The sequence below is a fragment of the Oncorhynchus gorbuscha genome, linkage group LG07 (assembly GCF_021184085.1).
Source record: "Oncorhynchus gorbuscha isolate QuinsamMale2020 ecotype Even-year linkage group LG07, OgorEven_v1.0, whole genome shotgun sequence".
Classification (NCBI taxonomy): Eukaryota; Metazoa; Chordata; class Actinopteri; order Salmoniformes; family Salmonidae; genus Oncorhynchus; species Oncorhynchus gorbuscha.
The window spans coordinates 21,775,753-21,799,502 of NC_060179.1; the positions used below are offsets into that span (position 1 = coordinate 21,775,753).

The window sequence follows — 23,750 nt, forward strand, 5'->3', positions numbered from 1 at the left end:
CATCTGTCTTGATGACTTGTCCTATCGGGCCAGCCAGCTGAACTAGGTTAATCTGGCCAAACTTATCCTTTCTAGCCGGCCAAACTTATTTCTGAAATGATCACACCTGGCCAAACTTGTCCTAACTTTTCCAGGCCTGGAAAACACAAAATTCCATCACCGTACAAACTGTGCTTATCCTATCTGTCTGGCCAGCTGAACTTAACCCATCTGTACCAAACATGTCCTATATGTCTGGCCGAACTTAAATTATGAGTTAAAATAGTGTTGACAGTATGAAACAAATCATTTTAACTGCACATATAAAATCCAACATGTGAACGGCTGGCTATTAGTTTGGATATGGACGTTGTTTCCTAAAATAACACGTGATAAAACAATTATACAAATAGCATTTACTCTGATTTTCCATGACATCAAAAATAAAATGCCATTGCATTACACATTTTAAAACATGGACCTCTCCTCTTAACTAGAAAAAATTCAAAACGATATATTTCTAATTTGCTAAAGAACCTATAAAATATAAAAATGAGCAAAAATAATTCATAAAAATACTGAAGCATTATGAAAGTCATATTCCTCAGTTAACCATCTGCTACTCCAGATAGTGCCCCCTTGTGGCAGTTTGAACACAGTACCCTAATGTCGCCAGTCCTATTAGCTTCAATCAGAACAGGCAGTTCATACACTTGACAGTTTTGCTGCCGTAGTCGAGGCACTCTGGGCCGATACACTCACAGCAGGCATTGTGGAACCAGCGGTATTTGGAGCCCCCCATGGACTCGCAGTATTGCTTGCACTGGCGGATGGACACGCAGTCGTCAAAGTACACCACAGTGCACATGTTATCTGTGGAGGGGAAGACATGGAGAAATAAGCCTTTGAATGCCAAGGAATACAACAGGGAAATATTACCACTATCCATTTGAAAAGTTTCCGGAAAACATGCTTAGTCTTCACTTTAAGAAGGTACTCTAAAGCAGGGTTTCCCAAACTCTGTCTCGGCCCCCCGGGAAAAAGGGAATCCGGAAACACTGGACATATTTAAAAATGTAGGCATAGCCGCATGACTCGTTCGGAATTCCCTGCTCAGAAATATGATCAGAATACTAAACCTACATGAACTGTCAAGTGGCCTCACACACACACACACACACCATATCACTAGGACCGGTTGCTGAGTAGAAGACAAATTGAGTGGATGCACATGAAAGTCCACAAGGCCAGCAGCAATCTACTCAATTTGCAGGGCTAGCAGCCCACTAAACCCATCAAAAAATAGCCCGAGATTGCATATGTTTTAATGGAGGGGTCTAGCCACCGAGCTCGGATCAAAGCAACTTTAGCGATGACTTCATTATAGCTCTCCCTCTCCTAAAACAATAGACTGTCTGGGATTTGAGCTATTGATTGGCTCTTGGGGTTCCCCTAAAATAGTGGGATGGACCAAAGTTCATATCTTTAGCACTTACGGGGGTGCCCAATCTGACGGAATATTTTATTTAACTCGGCAGCAAACCGACTTTGGCGACTAGTAAGTATTTTATTTAAACCTCCCTCTTTGGGCTGGATGTTTCAATGTGTAGTTCATACAGTCATAACCTGTGAGCATCATGTTACCTATGTGACCTTGCTGAGCTTCACAATAGAAATGTATAGACACGATGTGTGAAAAATGACAAGATCGGTCCCATGACTTGAATGATATTTTTGCTACAAATGCTAAACTATCGTAGAATCTTCAGAGTCTTCTGATGAACTAAAATTTGGATAAACTTGGTATCTTTGTAAGACTATGATGTGCCCTGCTCTGTTTATTCTCTTATTATGGAATACCCAGCAGCTATGATTGTCCCCAAAATTCAACCCGCTCATCCCTCCCTACCTTCAGTACTTTGGGTGTTATCGTAGCTGGTGTGGATACTGTTCCCGGTCAGGGAGACATTTTGGTGCTGGTCCTCCAGAGTTTCCAGGAAAGACACCAGGTTCTCATGGTAAGATAGTTCCTCAGCCACGGGGAAGGATACTACCATCATGTTGATAGGTGCTTCGCCCTCTGTGAGGGCACGGAACAGTGAGGGGATGGGTCGGTAGAGTTCCTCCACCGTGCTCTTGGAGGTAGCCGGAGTATCGCTGTAGTTCCTGGGGTTACACATCCCTGTGTGATGGGATGCAGGGAACAAGTTGATAATTGGTAAATAAATCAAATACTTTTACAATAAATTACTGATCATCAATAAACCACTATTTGTTCATATGATACTCACCATTCACTGCACTACACTTGTAAAATAGGATGGGTGCACTACATTGAACAATCAGTGAATAATGGAAGGAAGGATTTGGAGGAGCTCAATATGATGCAAAAAACAAATATCCATCCTCATTAATCCATTCTGACCCTGGTTGTAGTTTGCCCTTTTCAAATGTGCACCTAGTACGTGGGACCAAGTCACCAGCAAGTCTCAAGCAAAATGGTCAAAGTTTCAAGTCCTAAGTAGAACTGGCAGAGTCTAGAGTCAATTCCAAGTCGTGCATTTTAAGAGCAAGTTGAGCTGAGCCAAGTTATTTCAAGTCAAAAAAAAAATAAAACAAGACATGCAATGACATCAATCAACTACAAATCTTTGTCTATTTATTGAGGCTAGCAGACAGCCCTTTTCATTATTTTGTCTACAACACATTTTGATTATGTAATAATACATTTTAACTCATTCCAAATGCAAGCTTCATAAGATCAATATCAAGCTATTTTGACTTAACAAAAGACCTATGCTAGTAATTGTAGCTTGATGCCCCATTGCTGGTGCGATGGCAAAGCAAACAGTTTATATGCTTGATCCCCAAACAATTTTGGGAGCTGTATATTTTGGGAGCTGTATATGGCATTCCTTTCTAACTTTTGTTTTGAAAGTGTGATGCCTGCGGCTACTCTGGCTGCGTGGAGTGTAATCCACGGAGTCTCTCTGCCACAAAATGAGTGACAAAACCTGGCCAGACAAAGTCATGAGTCAAGTCAAAGATCCAAGTTAAGTCTCAAGTTTTTATTTTCCATCATCTCGAGTCTCAAATTTGTGAAGAGCCAGACTCGAGTCCAAATCCTGTGACTCAATTCTACAGTCGTGGCCAAAAGTTAAGAATAAAAAATATTAATTTCCAAAGTTTGCTGCTTCAGTGTCTTTAGATATTTTTGTCAGATGTTACTACGGAATACTGAAGTATAATGACAAGCATTTCATAAATGTCAAAGGCTTTTATTGACAATTACATGAAGTTGATGCAAAGAGTCAATATTTGCAGTGTTTGACCCTTTTTCCCCCTCAAGATCTCTGCAATCCGCCCTGGCATGCTGTCAATTAACTTCTGAGCCACATCCTGACTGATGGCAGCCCATTCTTGCATAATCAATGCTTGGAGTTTGTCAGAATGTGTGGGTTTTTGTCTGTCCACACACCTCTGAGGATTTGACCACAAGTTCTCAATGGGATTAAGGTCTGGGGAGGTTCCTGGCCATGGACCCAAAATATTTATGTTTTGTTCCACGAGGCACTTGTTATCTTTTTTGCCTTATGGCAAGGTGCTGGAAAAGGCATTTTACGGCACCAAACTGTTCCTGGATGGTTGGGAGAAGTTGCACTCGGAGGATGTGTTGGTACCATTCTTTATTCATGGCTGTGTTCTTAGGCAATATTGTGAGTGAGCCCACTCCCTTGGCTGTGAAGCAACCCCACACATGAATGGTCTCAGGATGCTTTACTGTTGGTATGACAAAGGGCTTATGGTAGCGCTCACATTGTCTTCTCCGGACAAGCTTTTTTCCAGATGCCCAAAACAATCGGAAAAGGGGATTCAGATAAAATGACTTTACCCCAGTCCTCAGCATTCCAATCCCTGTACTTTTGGCAGAATATCAGTCTGTCCCTGATGTTTTTCCTGAAGAGAAGTGGCTTCTTTGCTGCCCTTCTTGACACCAGGCCATCCTCCAAAAGACTTTGCCTCATTGTGCGTGCAGATGCACTCACACCTGCCTGCTGCCATTCCTGAGCAAGCTCTGTACTGGTGGTGCCCCGATCCCGTAGCTCACATATGTCAGAGTCAAGGCCCGCGGGCCACATCCGGCCCGCGAGAAGGTTTTTTACGGCCCCTGGGATGATCTTGATTTGTTATTAGAACCGGCCCGCAGACCGCAGCAAGCCGGCAGCCCGCAGATCTTTTACACGCACCAATACTACATTTCCCACAATGCAACGGTGACGCACCGAGCAGTAGGCTGCTTCATTTCAATATTTATTGGCACAGCAGTTGTCAGCATCACAGTAAAATTAACTTTCAGATACCCATCAAAAATGGCAAAACGGAAGGTGGACACTGAGAACCGGGGGTTTCAAACAAGGTGGGAGTCGGAGTATTTGTTCACGGAGGTAGCTGGAAAACCTGTGTGTCTTCTGTGTGGAGAAAGTGTGGCGGTACTGAAAGAGTATAATCTGAGACGACATTATGAAACGAAACACGCGGACAACAACAAGAATATGGACATGGAACAAAGGCTACAAAAGGCAGAGGAATTAAAACGAGGCCTCAAATCTCGACAGGCTCTGTTCAAAAAAGCCAAATCACAAGGCCAGGCTGCTGTCAAGGCCAGTTTTATTTTGGCAGAAGAGATCGCTAAATCAGCCCGGCCATTTACGGAGGGGGATTTTCCGACGGAGCACCTGCGATGTGTGGACACAGGAGCGGACTGGTGGAGAAGATACGGGAAAAGATGCAAGAGGAAAACGCGACAGGTGAGCTGACAGCTTATCATTGTATCATACACCAGGAAGCGTTGTGCGGTAAAGCCTTGAAAATGGAGCATGTAATGAGCATCATCACGCGCACAGTTAACTTTATCAGAGCCAAAGGTTTGAATCACCGCCAGTTCAAGGCATTTCTGACGGAGTTAGAAACGGAGCATGGTGATTTGCCTTATCACACAGAGGTGCGATGGCTAAGCCAGGGAAAGGTGCTTCAAAGATGTTTCGAGCTTCGTGAGGAGATTTGTCTGTTCTTGGACAGCAAAGGGAAAGACACAACACAACTCCGAGACGAAATGTTTCTGTGTGAAATGGCTTTTCTGTGTGACATTACGAGTCATCTGAATGCAATGAACTTGCAGCTGCAGGGTCGGGATCGTGTCATCTCTGATATGTACAGTACAGTGAAGGCATTTAAAACCAAACTGTGTGGCAGTGGGTGCTGCGGAGTTCGCCCGTTTCCTCCCGACACAATGCCCCAGCTGCGCATCCAGGCTGCTCAAACGTTGTCTATGTTTGGCAGCACATACCTGTGTGAACAACTGTTTTCTTTGATGAACTTGAACAAAACATCACACAGAAGTCGACTTACTGCTGAACACCTCCACTCAATTCTGAGGATTTCCTCAGCTCAGAGCCTTACCCCGAACATTGATGAACTTGTGGAAAAGATGGGACACCACCAAGTATCACCCTCAACCTCAAACAAGTGAACATTACTGTGCAATCACATATTTAGAGTTTTTACTCAGTTCAAGTTTAAAAGTTAAAGTTTAATATTTGTTTTCACTGCATGTTACTTCTCCTTAAACAAAGTGTTGTTTTTGATTAATAGATTTTTGCACTTTATTTTATTGTATTTCAATCCAATTATATTTTAAAAATATTTCAGTTGAGTGGATGATAGAAAATTGCTATTATTGTTTTTTTCTTTGAAGTAAATTTAGCCCACTTTTGCTAAAATAGAAAATATAGGCTACTGATGGTGCCTTGAATACCGGTTTCTTTCATTTAATGTTCATGTTATGGGGATTTTTATATAAAGGAAATTTGTCTTTTGTGTCTGTTGAAAATTAAAGATTACTGACAGAGCCATAAGAAAATATTGCTTTATTTATCTGATCATATTGGAATATATTTGTTAGGTTTTCAGTAGGTTCAATTAGGTTCACTAGACTATATGCGTCATTTAAAAAAATTTCAATGAACATTCGAACAGTCCGGCCCTCGGCTTGTAGCTAAATTTTTTATTTGGCCCTCCGTCCATTTGACTTTGACACCCCTGCCGTAGCTGAATCAACTTTACAAGACGGTCCTGGCACTTGCTGGACTTCCTTGGGCGCCCTGAAGCCTTCATCACAACAATTGAACCGCTCTCCGTGAAGTTCTTGATGATCCGATAAATGGTTGATTTAGTTGTAGTCTTATAGGTAGCAATATCCTTGCCTGTGAAGACCTTTCTGTGCAAAGCAATGATGACGGCACATGTTTCCTTGCAGGTAACCATGGTTGACAGAGGAAGAACAATGATTCCAAGCACCTCCCTTTGAAGTTTCCAGTCTGCCATTTGAACTCAATCAGCATGACAGAGTGATCTCCAGCCTTGTCCTCATCAACACTCACACCTGTGTTAACGAGAGAATCACTGACATGATGTCAGCTGGTCCTTTTATGGCAGGGCTGAAATGCAGTGGAAATGTTTTTTGGGGATGAAGTTCATTTGTATGACAAAGAGGGACTTTGCAATTCATCTGATCACTCTTCATAACATTCTGGAGTATATGGAAATTGCCATCATACAAACTGAGGCAGCAGACTTTGAAAATTAATATTTGTGTCATTCTCAACTTTTGGCCACAACTGCACAACTCTGGCACCTACCCACACAGTCGCAGCACTCCTCCCACAGTGTGCCCAGACAGAGCATACACTCCTTACAGCATGAGCAGTTCCCATCAGAGGGCCTGCACTGACACAGCTCCTGTACATCACAAAACACACAATGTATATTATAACATAGTCACATTTTATGCATGTGGCAGGACTGATGTACATAAGTGCATAACTCACAAGTAAGAGAGGAATTCAGCAATAGACAGTGAAGGTGGCACTCATTTGCATAACTCTTGTATGCATTTAAGCCTTCTATCATGTTGTGCAAACATTCTTTCAATAAAGTAGTCTCAGTCTGGCTTTAGTTGTTACATGAGCGCCAAAACAATATAACATTATTTTTGTGTATTGAGCACGTCATGGTTGACTCAAACAAGAAAATAAGCCATACATATCCTGTTAGAAATCACTACGGGTGGGTGTGTGTAACTGCGTATGTTTGAGGAGTGGGCCGACCTTAAGCTGCCTGTTCTGTGACTCCTCCAGTGCGGCTGGGAGGGCAGTTCAAAGGGAGAGCAGAGGTCAAATTCCAGATGTGCACAGGGATGGAGCTAACTAAGCACACAGTGAAGTGTGGTTGTGGCTGCAACAGCAACCATGGAAGGTATACGGATATCAATCTCCATTGGCCATCGCATGTACAGCCAAGGTAGACTAGGCTGCATCCTTTGAAGACACTGTGTGGCTGGAAATGTACAACATGCGCCTGATTGTAAGCCAAGCCAATATCGAGTACATTTTTAGTATCTCCGCTTTGTTCGTTGAGTGTTCTCAGAAGGGTTCATTTAGTGTACAGGTACTGTTATGGTTGTATGCATGTTTCCAGTATAGAGAGAATGTAGAGATTTTAGGTTCATGTAAAATGACATGCACACTGTGGAAATGCATATTGGGAGGTGCATCAAGTCCTACAATATACCATTTTGGCATAACACTATGGCAGTGGCAATTTACTCTGAAAAGACATAAGAGATTCCTTATAGAAATTCCATAGAGTTCTCTCAAAGTGATTTAGTAACAGAAAAATGGTATTAGTGAGAAAGGTTTACCTAAACCGAATGCCTTTTAAAAAACGCACTAAGAATCTTAGCCTTCTTACCTGAATGAGGCACTTGCTGACATCACTGGCACAGAGAGCCTTGTTGCAAGCGGTAATCATGGAAAGTCCAGATAGAAGGAAAAGAAGTGCAGTGGATAGTAAAAATTGAGTGGACTTCATTTCCGACACGCACGAAACAACGGTATCCTGCACCGACAAAAACAAAGAGTCAGACAAGAATTTGGAATGTACCCCTTATTCAACATCAACAAACATACTAATAAAACGCAGGAAAAATCGTGTCAAGGAACCATCCCTTTGATTAAATTGTTATGGTAAATTGCCCGTTTGCTTTAAAGGTGCATTATTCCCTTTCTACACAAATCCCCAAGTCGTCAGACCCACTGCAATGCAAACATTGGTTTCCCGCTTGCTGGCAACTAAATTACAAAGGTTGCTGCGCATTTAATCTTAAACTCCGAATACATTTAAACGTTGTATAGCTATTACGGTAATCTAATTCAACAATAGCATGTTGATCATGCAAGTAGTGCAACCCTCTTAAAGACCTCAGGGTTACATAAGAAGGAAAGTTACATTTTATCCTAAAATTAAACACTTAGTTTGGATAAATTGTATGAAAAGTCTGACACTTTTCAGGCGCCGTTTATGAACAAACCTCGTGTTTTGGAGAGGCATATCCACAGCTATAAACACCTTTTCTCAACATCAACCAACTCAGAAGAAAAGGATGCCGTTTTTGTCTTGGTCAAAAACGCACACCGATAAACAGTATAATACAAGTAGTAATCAAACTCACCTTGCCCAACTAGTCGATTGTTGCTCCAGAGGTGAACGTTTCTTAACCCCTTTTCCACCTCTACTTTTCAGAATTAAAGCATGTTCTGATGGCGTGACTCTCCACACTCGCTACACAAAGCAGACAGGGGTAGGCAAGCGCCTTAAAGATACAGCTACCATTTCAGACACAGGAGTCCTGCTCAGGTGAACCCGAGCCAAGAACACTGTCAATTGGTATCATGTGATAGGCCATGTCTATAGGTTTGGCAGTGATATATTCGACTGGGCTATACGATTTTTTTTTAGCTTATCACATAGAAAATAGTAGCAACAATTTTTTCACTGATAATAATAGCCAGATGAGGCCTAGACACCACTCTGAGCCTAGTTGCTTTCTAGATTTCTTCCTAGGTTCCTTCTCGGGAGTTTTTCCTGGCCACTGCTTCTTCCTCTGCGTGGCTTGTTCTGGGCTGGGTATCTGTAAAGCACTTTGCAACTGCTAGTGTAACAAGGCTTTATAAAATACATGTAATAATAGAGGAATTCTATTATATATTTTGTAGGCTATATAAATGAATAACTTGAGATTTCATAATGCATTGCAAATAGAGATTCATTTTATTGTTTATTTCACTTTTGTATATTATCTACCTCACTTGCTTTGGCGATGTTAACATATGTATCCCATGCCAATAAAGCCCCTTAAATTGAATTGAATTGATGAAAGAAGACTAGTTTTCTGAATTAGGAAGGGCGTTAAATTGAGGAAAAAAACGGACTATTACATTATTGCCCAGTAGGTGCAACATTCTAACGTTGTCGCAGTATATGAGTAGAAAAATAAAATGCAACTCACGAGCTTCCGTAGTCAACACACTGAAGAAGGACAGGTCTCCTGAAACCAGTAACGGCAACATCTCACTACAGTTTAGCCAGTGAGAACTTAAATATTAATAATTGTTTCATTACATTATTAGTAGACTACACAGCAGAGCCGCCACTGGACCAGATGGCTGCGAAAATCAACGAGGCGCACGACCACATTGCCAAGGCTGAAAAATAGTAAGGAAATCTCGCTAACTAGATGACGTTAGCTAGCTAGATTGCGTTTGAGCTATTACAGTAGGTAGTCAGCCACTATCATAGTATTGGTAATCGTGTATTGTAAAGTACCTATGTATAAAACAAAAGCATATGAATGGTATTTTCAATTTAACAAGCTAGCTTGCCATTCTAGATAGGAAGCCAGCTGAGCTGCACTGCAGTTAAGCCTGTCGGTATCACTTCATCATCAATACTAGGGCGTCCATACCTGTATTACATCCTATGGCAAATCCATATAATTGTAACTTTTTTTCAGAGGCAATGCTTCTGTAATGTTTGGCACTGAATACGATTCATTTTTCCCACAGTTTAAAGACTAGCTTCATGAAATGGAAGCCTGACTATGACAGTGCTGCATCAGAGTACTCAAAAGCAGGTATTGTATCCCAAAGGTTCATACATTCTGTAGCAACAATTTGGACCTGAATGTATGTCCCCTACTACAACAACAACATTTGATAGTCTAGTTGGGCAATGGCACACTGTCAGTAATATTAGGCTATATTGCAGAAGTGTTGCTCAAGTTGTCTTATGATTTGTCCTATTATAAATGCATAATGAAGCATTCCCTTCTCGCCCAGCTGTTGCCTTTAAAAATGCCAAGATGCTTGAAGAAGCGAAGGAGGCTTACCTGCAAGAGGCAGAGGCACATACCAACAACAAAACGTATCCTTTCACTGCCAATGGGGAGGGAGGCTTATAAATGGTTTTGCAGGTTAGTTTTGAACAAGGTCATTGTTTTCTTTAACTCAACTCAATGTACAGACTTTTCCATGCAGCCAAGTGAGTATAAAAGATCTAGGCCTATCTTATGTGATGATATTAATAGAACCAGAATGACACTGATTTGTCTACGTCTGGTTGTATTTAATGTTGCTAAGGAGATCTTTCTGTTACAGAGCACTTGAGGCAGCTGGTATGATGCTCAAGGTTAGTTTTAATGTGCTAACCATTATTGTCAATCATATATACTTGTTATCAGAGGTCGGGTGAAATTTACTGTTGCGTTTATGCCATAGTTTTTACGTTTTTTTGCCCCCTTCTGGATTAAAGGCTTTGTTTTTAGCCAGATGCTTTTGACATGATTTGACATGACTACGGTTTTAATATTAACTAGCTACTAACGCTAATCATTGACAGACATGTTTTTTTCTCTCCAGGACATGCAGAGGATACCAGAGGCTATCCAGTATATTGAGAGAGCAAGCATGATGTATGTAGAGAATGGCACACCAGACACTGCAGCCTTGGCCCTCGACAGAGCTGGAAAGTACGTACCGGTTGCCAATATTGATCGTCTTAGACGGTCTCTCAAAATGAATTCCCTGTCAACATTGGCATGTCACTGTAAACATATGATGATGCTCGTTGTTATTCCTCGTTTTGATGCTTAGGCTACTTCAGTTAAAGTTGCACTTTTCTTTTTTCCAGGCTAATTGAATCACAGGATCTAGCAAAAGCAGTGGATCTGTACCAGAAAGCTGCATCAGTGTTTGAGGTACGACTTGAATTTTTGATTCTAGAGAACACCAATCATTGAGTTGCTTCCCAGCCACAGCCTCAGTTCAGGGTCACATCTGCAGGAATCTGTCTTATTTCATTGATATTGGCTATATATTAATGTGATGAAAAGTGATCAAATCAATCAAAATATTCTTGATATGATGAATGTATATTTCTGCAGAATGAAGACCGTCTACGTCAAGCTGTAGAGATGCTGGGGAAAGCATCAAGACTTCTCGTCAGGCAGCACAAGTAAATTCTCACCTGCTTTACAGATTGTTCTACCTTTCCTACTCATTCCCTTCCAGCTAACTGTTGTTTTTGGCCCGTCAGGCTTGATGAAGCAGCAGTGTCGATTCAGAAGGAAAAGAACATGTATAAAGAAATAGAGAATTACCCAACGTGTTTTAAGGTGTGTTTAAGGATCTTTCACTTATTTAGCCTGATAAAGACAATTGACCGTGTTCAAAACTGAGCAGACTCTTGTTATTATTACCCCTGTTGTGAAGATTAAAACCAAATGGTTGCCTGTGTATTTTCTTCTTCAGAAAACCATTGCCCAAGTGCTAGTCCACCTTCACAGAAATGACTTCGTAGCAGCAGATAAATGTGTTCGAGAGAGTTACAGGTACTGACTTTACATTTGTCTAACTAAAAGGTAAATATGAAGGTTATGAATTTTGTTATGTTTGACTAGGGATTCATAATTCTGGTAACTTAACCCAAATTCCAGAAATCCCGGGTTGAAATATTCCTGGAGTCAGGAGGTAATAAGCACGGAATCTGTGAATACTCCACCCGGGATTTCTAGAAAGATTTCTGGAAAACCTGGGAATTTTGGGAAAGTTACTGGAATTTTGCAACCCTATGCTTGACCATTCTAACCTTTGACCCTAGTCTGCCAGGCTTCAGTGGGAGTGAGGACTGTATTGCCTTGGAGCAGCTCCTGCAGGGCTATGACGAGCAGGATGAGGACCAAGTGCACTGCGTCTGTAACTCGCCCTTATTCAAGTACATGGACAATGATGTGAGTGTTCTGCCTTGTGGTTTATACTGTATGTAACCATCATTCACTTCAAAGCATGTCATCACATCATTTGAGTATCTACTTCTCTCAATTGTGTTCTGTTGTCTCCTTTGATCACATTTAAGGTCTTTAAAAGGTATGGAATCATGAGCTGTCCTTTCCTTATGAAACCTTTCTCCTAGCCACCCCATAGATGCATTTCCAGGCTAGCCTGAATAATGCAAAGTAATATATTAATAGAAACAATAGCAGTCCAACTGCTTGCTTACCTGCGTCACCCACCTAGACCCTGCTTTCTTGTTGTTTTGTACGATTTATTATATTTTACATTTCTTTAGAGCTATTTCTTAAACCTCTCCTGATCAATTCCAGAAAGACACACCTGACTCAAACTAACCAAGGACTTTCTGATTAGTTCATTAGTTGAATCTGCTGTGCTAGTTTAGGAAGAGATCAAAAACATGGAACTGGCTTTGGGTACTCAATGAGAGGTTTAGGAAACACTTCTGAGAAACAAATACTGTAGAGACAACTTGCCATAACCTGACCACAGTGCCAATTCTCTTGCAGTATGCAAAGTTGTCCATCAGCCTGAGGGTTCCAGGGGGGGGTAAGAAGAAGGCTCCTGCTTCAGCTGCCGATGCTGGGGAAGGAGCGGAGGCAGGGGAGGCTGATGAGGATGAGTACGCTGGTGGGCTATGTTAGCCACAGAACCTGGACTTCCTGTCTGGACCAGAGCACTTCCAGTTACCTGTTAAGGATGGGTGTCGGAATCTTCCACACCCCTCCCATTCTCAGCATGCCAGGGGGTCGTGAACTTTGCCTTGCCTCCCATCGCCAGATGTACAACTGTAGGCACTCTAACCATCAATCATAACAACGAGTTATGCTCATAACAATAACATAAGCATGGTAATATAATATCACTGTGGAAAATAATCAAACACTACTTAAAGATGTATTATTTGTCCCTTTTGGGGTTTACTGCGATTGTAAAATAATGTATATTTTGCTACATTTGAAGTGATATAAAACATTTGATTTTGAATGTTGATCTAGGTTTGGTAATGTATTTGTTGTATTTGCCTCAATGGATCATCAAGGTGTTTTCTCATTCTATCTACAACAGTATGCAACAAGATACTCAGTGTGAAAATAATGATTTGCACGTTCACCTTACAATATCAAACTCTGTGCTTCAATGATTGATGCGTAAAGGGGTGGATGAAATGATTTCTGAATTTGTACAGTATGAAGTGTTGAAAGCAGCCATTTCAGTTACTATTGTCTGTGAAGGCACTTATAATGAATCAAATTTATGTTTAGAAAATAAAATATTTGGGTAATTGGTATATTATTGTACTTTAGTTTCTTCTAGATTTCAGAATGCCTTTCCATTTGTATTATATGTTATGCCTGTACTCTGGAACTGACTGAAAGCTAGATGATGATTTATGTTTACAACTAATCTTAAAATGTGTGTCAAGTCTTGTGGAGTATGCAGGCTTGATGTTTGTGGCATGCCCTCAGTGTTTTTACTGAATCAAGTCATGGACTGGAATAAAATGGCAGCAGGTCAGCTTTCAAACATTTGTTACATTCAAGTCACTGAACCTCGATAACGTCACAAACTAGATTCCTTATACATGAAAACAATCTATTCACTTACACATGGTGCTGCATTTTCCAATGCATAGATTTGATGGCCTTGATCACATTTTGGTTGAACATATGAACTTGTACATTTAAAATAACACTAACTTGTAATGTCAAAAACAAGGGGTTTTCAAGCAATCAAATATAACCGACACAGGTTACACACGTCAACGACAGTATCTGTATTTAGGCCCTCAATTCTTAGGTCTTTATAGGGGCGCCATCAAGATGGACATGCTCCATATTATAGAAATATAATTCTAATCTCTATACAGTGTTCATCACATCTTCCCCTTTATTGTTTCTCTTTCCTAGGTGTACTACAGGTTCAAACAACCAAAAACGTAATCCCTTTCTGGTGAGATGATCCACATTTCCTGAGAACGATGTCTGCCACAGCTCCCTTGATTACTCTGTAGAAACAAAACGAACGACAACAAATTATTGTAACTTCCCACTGCGCGCAGACGTCTATTCAACGTCTATTGCACGTTGGTTCAACGTAATTTCATTGAAATTACATGGAAACAACGTTGATTAAACCAGTGTGTGCCCAGTGTGTTGTCTTCAACCTCTCTTCGTTGTCTTGCTGGAAAAGCCAATGCACTTCCAGGTAGGCTATTGTAAAGGGAAATATCTTGGAAAATCAAAGTGTCAAGTGTCTCTCAGTCGCTGCCCGCTTCTCTTCTCTTTTCCCTTCTCCCGTGTTAGCTCAAGAAAACATGTCTGTTCAAGTTTACAGCCAGCTATCAGTATATTGCACAACCCTTGGTTCATGTTTCCCAATAGGAAAAAGGCCAGACGTCTGGAGGCAGGCAGGACAGCTGCAGTCTGTCTCCCTGCCTGTCTGTGACATCTCAAACACACTGACTGATGGCTGCAATTCTTCAGAGTTGTACTAAACGAGTACAAACAATAAACAACTTCTTACAGAGGAGGCTGGTGAGGGGAGGACAGCTCATAATAATGGATGGAATGATATCTAACGCATAGAAACCAGGTGTTTGATACCACTAAATTCATTCCGTTCCAGCCATTACTATGAGCGCGTCCTCCTAATTTAAAGTGCCACCAGCCACCGCTGTTCTTCAAAGTCACCTTTCATGTGTAGGTCATTGTTTTTCATGGCAGGCTTGATAGGGAGAGGGTCCCTTAATACCATCCCACCAAAGTACAGGGAGCATAGCGAGCTAGCTACTTCCTGCTGGATTGTGCTTTTTTCATGTCTCTGCCCCCCACTAGGTGGCACTGTCATTTAGTTTTTTGGTCCCGGGTCCACTTGATCATAGTCTCTGGTGAACGGTAGAGAAAGATGAGCTTGGCATATAGGTCTTCCTCCAGCTCCAGCTCGCCCGTCTCTCTGACCAGGAAGATGTCGGTACACAGCTTCAGGATGCGGTCCACGGCGGGCAGCTCCTCAAACATGATGGAATGGGAGATGCCGCTGAAGAACTCGCGCACAAACTTGCCGATGACCAGCACCACCGATGCATACAGGCCCATGATCCTGCCGGTGAGAGACAAAATAACACATTATAAGCCATGTTATAATACATTACAAAATGCACATGCATGCTTATGACTTGTGATAAAGCAATATAAATCCACGAAACCTTTTAGAAAGCAACACCAGGGTTGTGTCCAGGAAGCACAACACAACATTATGAAATGAAATGGTATTGCCTGATAAACAATCCAAAATGATGATTGTGTGTCTCACTGAACATGAGTTACATGACCCAAGTCAGACCGTCAGATATCCTCCACTCACCCGTATCCTGCCAGGAAGCCCAGACTGGGCGGGCTGACTTTGTCACTGAACACGTAAAGCTGGAGGCCTGCCTCTCTCTTCTTCCCCACCGCCGCACCCCTCATCTGGATCTGTCCCGCCGATGGCTGGTCTACGATCCACCACTCCTGGATCTCACCACTGCTGTTGTGGGTTCTCTCCAGGTCGAGCAGGATGTTCTTGTAGCCGTTGTCTGAAATGGAGATATCATAAACAATACATCAACGGCAATAAGAGGGCGATGCGTCAGTTCAAAACACAAGTGTTCATTTCAGGACGATGTAAATGTCTAAATGTTTCTATCCATATGAAGTCATTCCAGGTTTAAGGATTCGTGCATTACCTTTATGGAGTTGTTCTATAGGTTTGGCATTGGAGTCACTGGGAGCTCTGAGGAAGCATGGGAAGACTTGTGCTATGACCCTGGAGAGGAGGGGAGAGAAAGAGACAGGACATTTAAAGATGCAGTCCGGGATCTTTAATCTCAACAAAACAGAACATATTGTACGAGTTGGATTTGTAACATATCATACAATTTGCACAAAAACAAAAATGGATGATGTAGTACACAATTCAAACTGGGACCCGTTTTGGCTCGTGAGAACCACTTTCAAAACTGCTGTCTCAAATTATACAAAGTTGTGGAGCATCACTTTAATTATGAATGATTTATCAAGCATCTATAAAATACCTTATGAAGGGGTTATGAAGGCTTAATTAAGCCTGAAAAGTCGTAGTCTGTTTCCCTTAGCATAGGCTACTTACACAGCCTGGTTTCTGGTCCCATTCAGGAGATCTACTAACTCTTGTCGTGTTGTCATATCAAGGTATGCTACATGTTTATCTGTCGCAATTTCAGCTTTGGCTCCAAGACTGAGATTCCTGTTGAAGAGAGAAAAATCCCAATTACAGACAGTAGATATTTTGCAAGTCAAAAATAGTACACCACACATTCTTTCCCATAGATATTACTTTGTACACTCGTAAATGGGCAGATATCTCAACAGATATTTTACGTCAGTACTATGTAATCTATGTGGACCTACACAACACTGTAGTTACTAAGTTATTTGACCAAGTTACAGTTCAAAACACCTTTGAGTTTCTAAGTGTGTGAGTGTTGTGGCTCTATTCAGTCTGTAAAGCTGAAGCGTTACAGATTCCCCGATAGAAATGTAAAAGGTCATTTGAGCCGACATATGCAGCGTTTACCGTGAACGCAGCCTCCGCTAAAGCGGAAACATTGTCTATCAATTGAATTCACTGTGTAAAGTCGAACTTCCATGATGCGGATTGAATAGAGGTTTGGTTCTCACTCCGATAGTAAGTGAGTATGTTTCCATACATGTGTGCATTCGAGTATTGGTTCCTCCAGGTTAGTGTTCATCAGGGCACGCAACGGAAAACAGTTGAAAGCGTTTTGCAACGCTAATGAAAATGATTATCTTATTGGACTGTTTCAGTCTGTTTTCTTCCCTTTTGGTGCCTAATGAACAGGGGCCCTGGTTCTCTTACCTCTGGATGGTCCAGGACATGGTGACAGGGAAGTATTCCTCCTTGCTGAGAACATCCATAAGGTTCTTCCTGCTGGGGGGGCTGATGGTCCACAAGGAATTGGAACTGCCCTCCAGCTCCGCCACAGTCACATCCTCTGACGTGTATGCCTCCAGGAACTGCATCGCTGACTGCATGGATAGAAGTATGGAAATATTAAAACACACAATACTTACATTTGCAAGTCCCTGGTGAGTGGGAGGAGAAAGGCCTTAATTATAGTAATACACAGTAATATATTCAAACCAGAATGTAATAGTATTCAAACCTATAGCGTCAAAAGATATTTGAAAAGCTTGAGAAATCTGGCCTAAAATGAAGATTCAGAAAGCAAGCTTTGGTGGTTTTCTTACCGGAATGTAGTTGTACGAATTCATGAAGTCTGAAAAATCTGCTTTGCTGATGTCCTTCAGTTGATTTTGCTGGGCACTCATAGTGAAGATGGGCTGAAGGACGAGATACCAACGTTAAGATACTCAAATCAGATAGTAATGTGTCAAATTCTAAAATGAACAAATGGCAATAAAGAACTGATACTGTCAACCAGGGTGTCAATTCCATTTAAATTCAGTCAATTCATTAGGTAAACAGAAATAAATGGAATTGCCCCAAACCCTGCCTCTGACACAGTTTTCATACCTGAAAGCCTCCCAGGGTGATGGTGACCGATACGTCCAGAGGTTTGTTGACCACGCCGGCCACGGACTTGACCAGCGACATGAAAAGCAGGGGGAACCAAACGATGCAGATGAGCAGCATGACGATCAAACCTCCCATCCCATACTTCACCACCTTCTTCTTCTTCTGCCCGCGAGGCTGGGGGTACCTCTGGTAAACAACACACATACAGGATTAAGCCTCTGAAAATGACAAATTGTTCAGGGAAATAAATGATCAAGTTTAGTTACAGTTTTTATGAACATTTGTTAACTTTTGGCAAACCTACATAATTGGTGCCTTTATTTTTTTATAGTGCTTTTCAATGCAAGTAACAAAGTGCTTCACATCATAAAATAATACAATAAAAGAAAAAAACTGCTGCAACTCATTTCCACAAAGCCTCTCTGACATACTATCTTCTTCCCCTCTAAGCCTCATTCAGAGATGGACAGGGAGGTCCTAGAGGACTAACACAGCGGGCCGTGGTCCCTCACCTTCTCTGACATCCTCCAGCACTTGAGAACAAAGATGTGAGCGTAGATGTCCTCTACACAGATCCAGCTGGACAAGCTGAGAGTGGTGTCCGTCCACACCCAGTCCATCACCGCTCGCAGCTCTGTCAGGAACGGGACCAGGCGGAACCTGGAAATCAGGAATATTTAGGACAGTGTTAGGGTAATGTTAGCACCAACAGTCAATATAGGTTATGAACCAGCTTATGGCAGGCAGGTATTGGGAGCATGTGTCATCACTGATTAAGTTTGTCTCATACCGTTTTCATAAATTCATTCAATTCTTGATTATGCTGTCGTCTTGTGATTGTAGTTACACTCGTCTTCAGAGCACTCACCCTTGGAAGAGGAATAGGTTGAGGTAGTTGTAACTCTTGGTGAGAAAGTTGCCCAGGACACGGGTGGGGTAGCCACAGCGGATCTGATAGGCCGACAGGCCAAAGTAGATGCACTTGACAAAGTACCACAGCTGGGCCACTGTGTTCTTACTGAACCGTCTGGTGTTTAAAATGGAAACAATGTTAACGATAATCTTTTGAAGTACCTTGAAAACATTCACCATTATGCGTTACTTAATAATGAAGCAACCTTTTAGTAAGCAATATACAGTATTTAAAAGAAAGAGGGAGCTGGTTATGACTATATGACTAAATGACTAAATGTTAATGTTATCTCTCCACATTCATACCTTTCTGTGACTCCAGGCAGGATGAAGAACATCCAGAAGTGGATACCGAACACCAGGATGACCTGGAAGATGACTTTTCCCATGACAGTCTTGCGGAGGTAGAGGGCTCGGTCGATGATCATGGTGCCAAACTGGATCAGTACCATCACCAGGAAGGCCTCGGGAACCTGGTCCTCCGACAGGGAGGAAGTGATGTCAGCTGCGGCAGAGTGTTTCTATGAGAGACAGGAAGTCATGTTATTCATTTGGAAGGGTTTTGTTTTCTTCAATGTTTCAAGTTCACATGTGTTCTTGGCCATTTAGGGAAAGTTTCAATTCATTGCACTTGGTTTCAATCACAAACACAATGAATAAGAACAGTTTGTAGTAGAAAGTATTCAGACCCCTTGACCTTTTCCAAATTTTGTTAGGTTACATCCTTATTCAAAAATGTATCAAATTGTTGTTTTTCCTCATCAATCTACACACAATACCCCATAATAACAAAGCAAAAAACAGGTTTGTAGAAATTGTTGTTATCAATTTATTAAAAATAAAAACCTGAAATATTACATTTATGTAAGTATTCAGACCCTTTACTCAGTACTTTGTTGTTGCACCTTTGGCAGCGATTACAGCCTTGAGTCTTCTTGGGTACGACGCTTCAAGTATGACACACCTGTTTTTACAGAGTTTCTCCCATTCTTCTCTGTAGATCCTCTCAAGCTCTGTCAGGTTGGATGGGGAGCGTTGCTGTATAGCTATTTTCAGGTCTCTCCAGAGATGTTCGATCAGGTATACGTCCGGGCTCTGGCTGGGCCAAAAGCCACTCCTGCGTTTTCTTGGCCGTGTGCTTAGGGTCGTTGTCCTGTTGGAAGGTGAACCTTGGCCCTTGTCTGAGGTCCTGAGCGCTCTGGAGCAGGTTTTCATCAAGGATCTCTCTGTAGTTTGCTCCGTTCATCTTTGCCTGGATTCCTGACTAATCTCAGTCCCTGCAGCTGAAAAACAACCCCACAGCATGATTCTGCCACCACCATGCTTCATTGTAGGGATGGTGCCAGGTTTCCTCCAGATGGCCAAAGAGCTCAATCTTGTTTTCATCAGACCAGAGAATCTTGTTTCTCATGGTAGGAGAGTCTTTAGGTACCTTTTGGAAAACTCCAAGTGGGCTGTCATGTGCCTTTTATTGAGGAGTGGCTTCTTTCTGGCCACTCTACCATAAAGGTCTGATTGGTGGAGTGCTGCAGAGATGGTTGTCCGTCTGGAAGGTTCTCCCATCTCCACAGAGGAACTCTGGAGCTCTGTAAGAGTGACCATCAGGTGGCCTCCCGGATGGGGCAGTGGTCTTGCTGTGCCACCAGAGATTCTGGGTTTGAGCCCAGGGAGGTCCATGGGGCAACGCACAATTGGCCCAGCGTCGTCCGTGTTTCGGAGGATGCATGGCTCTCAACCGTCGCCTCTCCTGAGTCCGTACGGGAGTTGCAGCAACGAGACAAGACTATAACTACCAATTGGGGAGAAAAAAAGGGTAAAAAAAAAGAGTGACCATCAGGTTCTTGGTCACCATCTCCAAGTCCCTTCTCCCCCGATTGCTTAGTTTGGCCAGGCGGCCAGCTCTAGGAAGAGCCTTGATAGTTCCAAACTTCTTCCATCTAAGAGGGATGGAGGCCACCGTGTTCTTGGTGACCTTCAATGCTGCAGAAATGTTTTGGTACCATTCCCCAGAGCTGTGCCTCGACAAAATCCTGTCTTCGACACTATGCAGACAATTCCTTGCACCTCATAGCTTCTTTTTTTGCTCTGACATCCACTGTCAACTACCTTATATAGACAGGTGCCTTTCCAAATCATGTCCAATCAATTGAATTTACCACAGGTGGACTGCAAACAAGTTGTAGAAACATCTCCAGGATGATCAATGGAAACAGGATGCACTTGAGGTCAATTTCGAGTCTCCTAGCAAAGGGTCTAAATACTTATGTAAATATGGTATTTGTTTTTAATTTATTACACATTTTCAAAAAAAAATCAAAAAATCTGTTTTCGCTTCGTCATTATGTGGCATTGTGTATAGATTGCTGATGATTTTTTAAATGTATTTAATCCATTTTAGAATAAGGCTGTAACGTAACAAAATGTTGAAAAAGTCAAGGAGTCTGAATACTTTCCGAAGGCCCGGTATATATCAAACTTACCCCAAAAGCCCAGAAGCCGAAGACGATGATGATAAAGTCAACAGTGTCGGCCAGGAACATGAGCACATACACGTCTGTCACAGCACTGTACTCTGGGTGGATCAGGTTGTAGAAGAACTGACGGATGGGGATGTAGATCTCCAGAGTTCTTAACGGAGAATCAACAAAGATTTACAAACAATTCTCTGGTCACCTAAACAAGGTAAACTAAATACTTTATGAACAGACAATGTTGTATTTATTACCAATTTAATATCCTGAAAAGTGACTGAATATTGTCAGTTAGTAGCCGAATGAAAGTGTAATATGGCACCTTCAGGTGGATATTCAAACATGACATCCAGGCCACCTACTTCTTGACAATGAAGCTCTTGGCTTTGATGAGCTGCTCTCTGAGTTTGTCCAGGATCTTCTCCTTCTTGCTCCTCTGCTGGACACTCCTCACACTGTCCCCTCTCCGTAGGCTCTGCCTTGAGCTCACGCTGTCTGTGGAGTGACTAGGTTTGGTGAGGTTTGGAAGACATGGGCCTCACAAATGACATAATTAAAAGTCTAGACACTTCCCCCAAACGAGCCCAATAAGAGAGTTATTCTTCAGCACTTAGGAGCCAGTGTGACCTCACCTCCTCTGGAGTGGCCGGAGCGCAGGGTGCGCTGGGAGAGGTGGGAAGCGGCGCTGGAGCTCTTGCGGCTCAGCTGGGTGGAGGTGGACAGGGAGTAGAAGCGGCGGGGGAAGCGGGCGCGTACCGATTCCAGCAGGGAGCTACTGCCCCCCGAGGCCTGCTTCTCCACACGCCTGGAGCTGGACCTCTTCTCCCTGTCAGGGTGGTGCTGCTTAGGGGTTTCTCCCCCTCCTCCCCTGGGGTCATCCTTGTCCCACAGCCCATGACACTGGAGGTCAAGAGCAAGGAATAGAATGGTTATTACACCAGTGTGCTAAATATAACCGTGTATCAATACAGGTAATAAGTAACAATTAACAATGTAGTTAAAGGGGTAGTCCACTTCTTAAAAGTTGTATTTATTTTTGAAAAAAGTGAACTCCCTGAAAGGAATAACCATGTAGCTAAATACTTAGTGGGCACCTTGAGAATAGATCTGTGGAAGAACAGAGCTAGCAGCTGAACCAGGTCATAGTGCACGTATCCCTCCCTCTTCTCCACACCAATGATGTTGGGAGGGTGGAAGGGTTTGGACATGTCCAGCTCAATGTTCTGGTTGAAGGGGAAGAAACCAAACTGGAAGAAGTACTTGATCACGATGGTGACCTGGTGGTATAGTGAGATCGGGGAAACCCTTAAAAATATATAGATGCATGACTCATAACATGTCTCTATAAACACTATTAATTGAGTACAGTGTGGTAGAATTGAGTTTATATCATAAAAGAGCCTGAACAATAATAGCATTTTCATAGCTGGAATTAACAAATATATTTATGAAAATGTGCAATTTATATTATTAAAGGTATTGTTCATCCTAATGGGACAAGGAGTAAGGGCAGATTTACATTGATAAGAACCTGACTAAGTGCTTCTGTGTTAATACCTCGGTGTAGACGATGGCGGTCATCCAGAAGCGTTTGCTGGGCCTTGGGACAGACAGCATGGCCCAGAGGAAGATGAGGATGGGCAGAACGAGCGTGGCCACGGACGCTGAGATCATGTGGTTGAGGATGATGACCAGGAAACACACCATCTCTGAGTGGGCCACCAGCATGTTGTAGAGAGCATAGAGCAGCTGGAGTAGCGCCGGCTGGTTGCCGTAGAAACGCTCAGAGTCTTCCAGCTCCTCGTCGTAGAACATCCTGATGGAGAGAGAGAAAAAGTGAGCGAGGGTCTATCAAGGTGGACTCTAAAAACCTAAATCCTTTGGAATTGTCAAATAAACAAACTAATCTGAACCTCGATTTCTGGCTTTCTGATAGCCGAGCAATTAACAATATTTGTTAATGCAATTGGCAACACAAGACTAGCTGTGACTAAATACAATACCTATTGCGTAGCAGATCGCTGGCGGTCAGCTCGTGGGTAAGTGAGGGAAACGTGGTGCTCGTGACGCCCGACAGAAAATCTGACTTCTCGTCAGGCGTCACCACAACTAGCCTCTTCTCATGATGGGTCCTACTGGATGAGACCTGCTCGGCCTCCTCCCTGTCCAGGCCTGTGGCTCTGCTGTATGAGGGGGGGATGTCTGTGTCTGTGGGGGTGTTACCGGAGAGGTCTGCCTGGTAGAGCTGGAGCTCACTGTGGTGGGCGTAGCACGGTCCCCTCCCCCACCCTGCAGGTTCGGTCTCTAGAACCCTGTCCCGGCTGTCCCAGTCCATTCCCCTAGACCTAGAGAGAAGACTCCCCTCATGGTCCAGGTACAGCCCCATGGAGGTGGATGGGATCTCGGTGTAGGAGGAGTGGGGGTCCTGGAGGTCCTGGCCTGGCTCCTCTCCTGTCTCTTTGATGGGGTTGGTGGTCCCCTGGCAGGAGCAGGTGGCTGTGCACTGGGTGTGCTCACTAGTGGGGAAAGAGAGGCAAGATAATGGAGCGGTTATGTTCTGGAA

General features: G+C 42.7%; 3 protein-coding genes across 3 annotated transcripts in view; 1 reads left to right on the forward strand and 2 right to left on the reverse strand.

Annotated features, from left to right (window-relative positions):
- Positions 1–380: 380 nt before the first annotated feature.
- LOC124039151 (twisted gastrulation protein homolog 1-A-like) lies at positions 381–9,005 on the reverse strand. Its single transcript, XM_046355044.1, has 5 exons — positions 8,549–9,005; positions 7,789–7,935; positions 6,678–6,777; positions 1,889–2,161; positions 381–852 (listed from the first exon to the last, which is right to left on the reverse strand). Exons 2-5 carry the CDS (start codon positions 7,906–7,908, stop codon positions 671–673), a joined length of 675 nt encoding a protein of 224 aa, XP_046211000.1. The 5' UTR covers positions 7,909–7,935; positions 8,549–9,005; the 3' UTR covers positions 381–670.
- A 359-nt stretch (positions 9,006–9,364) lies between these two features.
- Positions 9,365–13,515, forward strand: LOC124039625 (gamma-soluble NSF attachment protein-like). The gene is made up of 12 exons (XM_046355799.1): positions 9,365–9,591; positions 9,942–10,009; positions 10,215–10,299; positions 10,399–10,416; positions 10,533–10,563; positions 10,794–10,903; positions 11,065–11,131; positions 11,318–11,388; positions 11,470–11,548; positions 11,685–11,764; positions 12,034–12,163; positions 12,734–13,515. The coding sequence occupies exons 1-12, from the start codon at positions 9,539–9,541 to the stop codon at positions 12,866–12,868; spliced, it is 927 nt and encodes a 308-aa protein (XP_046211755.1). The 5' UTR covers positions 9,365–9,538; the 3' UTR covers positions 12,869–13,515.
- Positions 13,516–13,741: 226 nt separating this feature from the next.
- LOC124039626 (piezo-type mechanosensitive ion channel component 2-like) overlaps positions 13,742–23,750 on the reverse strand; it is a 167,699-nt gene continuing 157,690 nt past the window's right edge. Inside the window, exons 38-53 of the mRNA XM_046355800.1 lie at positions 23,191–23,703; positions 22,745–23,003; positions 22,282–22,464; positions 21,820–22,087; positions 21,550–21,682; positions 21,197–21,344; positions 19,023–19,237; positions 18,673–18,831; positions 18,317–18,464; positions 17,802–17,990; positions 17,516–17,608; positions 17,124–17,293; positions 16,374–16,490; positions 15,952–16,031; positions 15,591–15,801; positions 13,742–15,326 (exon numbers count right to left, since the gene is read on the reverse strand). Of these exons, the coding sequence (XP_046211756.1) occupies positions 15,071–15,326; positions 15,591–15,801; positions 15,952–16,031; positions 16,374–16,490; positions 17,124–17,293; positions 17,516–17,608; positions 17,802–17,990; positions 18,317–18,464; positions 18,673–18,831; positions 19,023–19,237; positions 21,197–21,344; positions 21,550–21,682; positions 21,820–22,087; positions 22,282–22,464; positions 22,745–23,003; positions 23,191–23,703 (3,142 nt within the window). The 3' untranslated portion in view covers positions 13,742–15,070. The remainder of the gene's footprint in view (positions 15,327–15,590; positions 15,802–15,951; positions 16,032–16,373; positions 16,491–17,123; positions 17,294–17,515; positions 17,609–17,801; positions 17,991–18,316; positions 18,465–18,672; positions 18,832–19,022; positions 19,238–21,196; positions 21,345–21,549; positions 21,683–21,819; positions 22,088–22,281; positions 22,465–22,744; positions 23,004–23,190; positions 23,704–23,750) is intronic.

Bases quoted from the DNA above. Each gene is read 5' to 3' on its own strand.
- LOC124039625 (XM_046355799.1), top strand. From the start codon at position 9,539: ATGGCTGCGAAAATCAACGAGGCGCACGACCACATTGCCAAGGCTGAA. The intron at 11,549-11,684 runs GTGTGTTTAAGG...TTTCTTCTTCAG, and splicing joins ATTACCCAACGTGTTTTAAG to AAAACCATTGCCCAAGTGCT. The intron at 12,164-12,733 runs GTGAGTGTTCTG...ATTCTCTTGCAG, and splicing joins TCAAGTACATGGACAATGAT to TATGCAAAGTTGTCCATCAG.
- LOC124039151 (XM_046355044.1), bottom strand. From the start codon at position 7,908: ATGAAGTCCACTCAATTTTTACTATCCACTGCACTTCTTTTCCTTCTA. The intron at 2,162-6,677 runs GTAGGTGCCAGA...CCCATCACACAG, and splicing joins GGAGTGCTGCGACTGTGTGG to GGATGTGTAACCCCAGGAAC. The intron at 853-1,888 runs GTAGGGAGGGAT...TCCCCTCCACAG, and splicing joins TAACACCCAAAGTACTGAAG to ATAACATGTGCACTGTGGTG.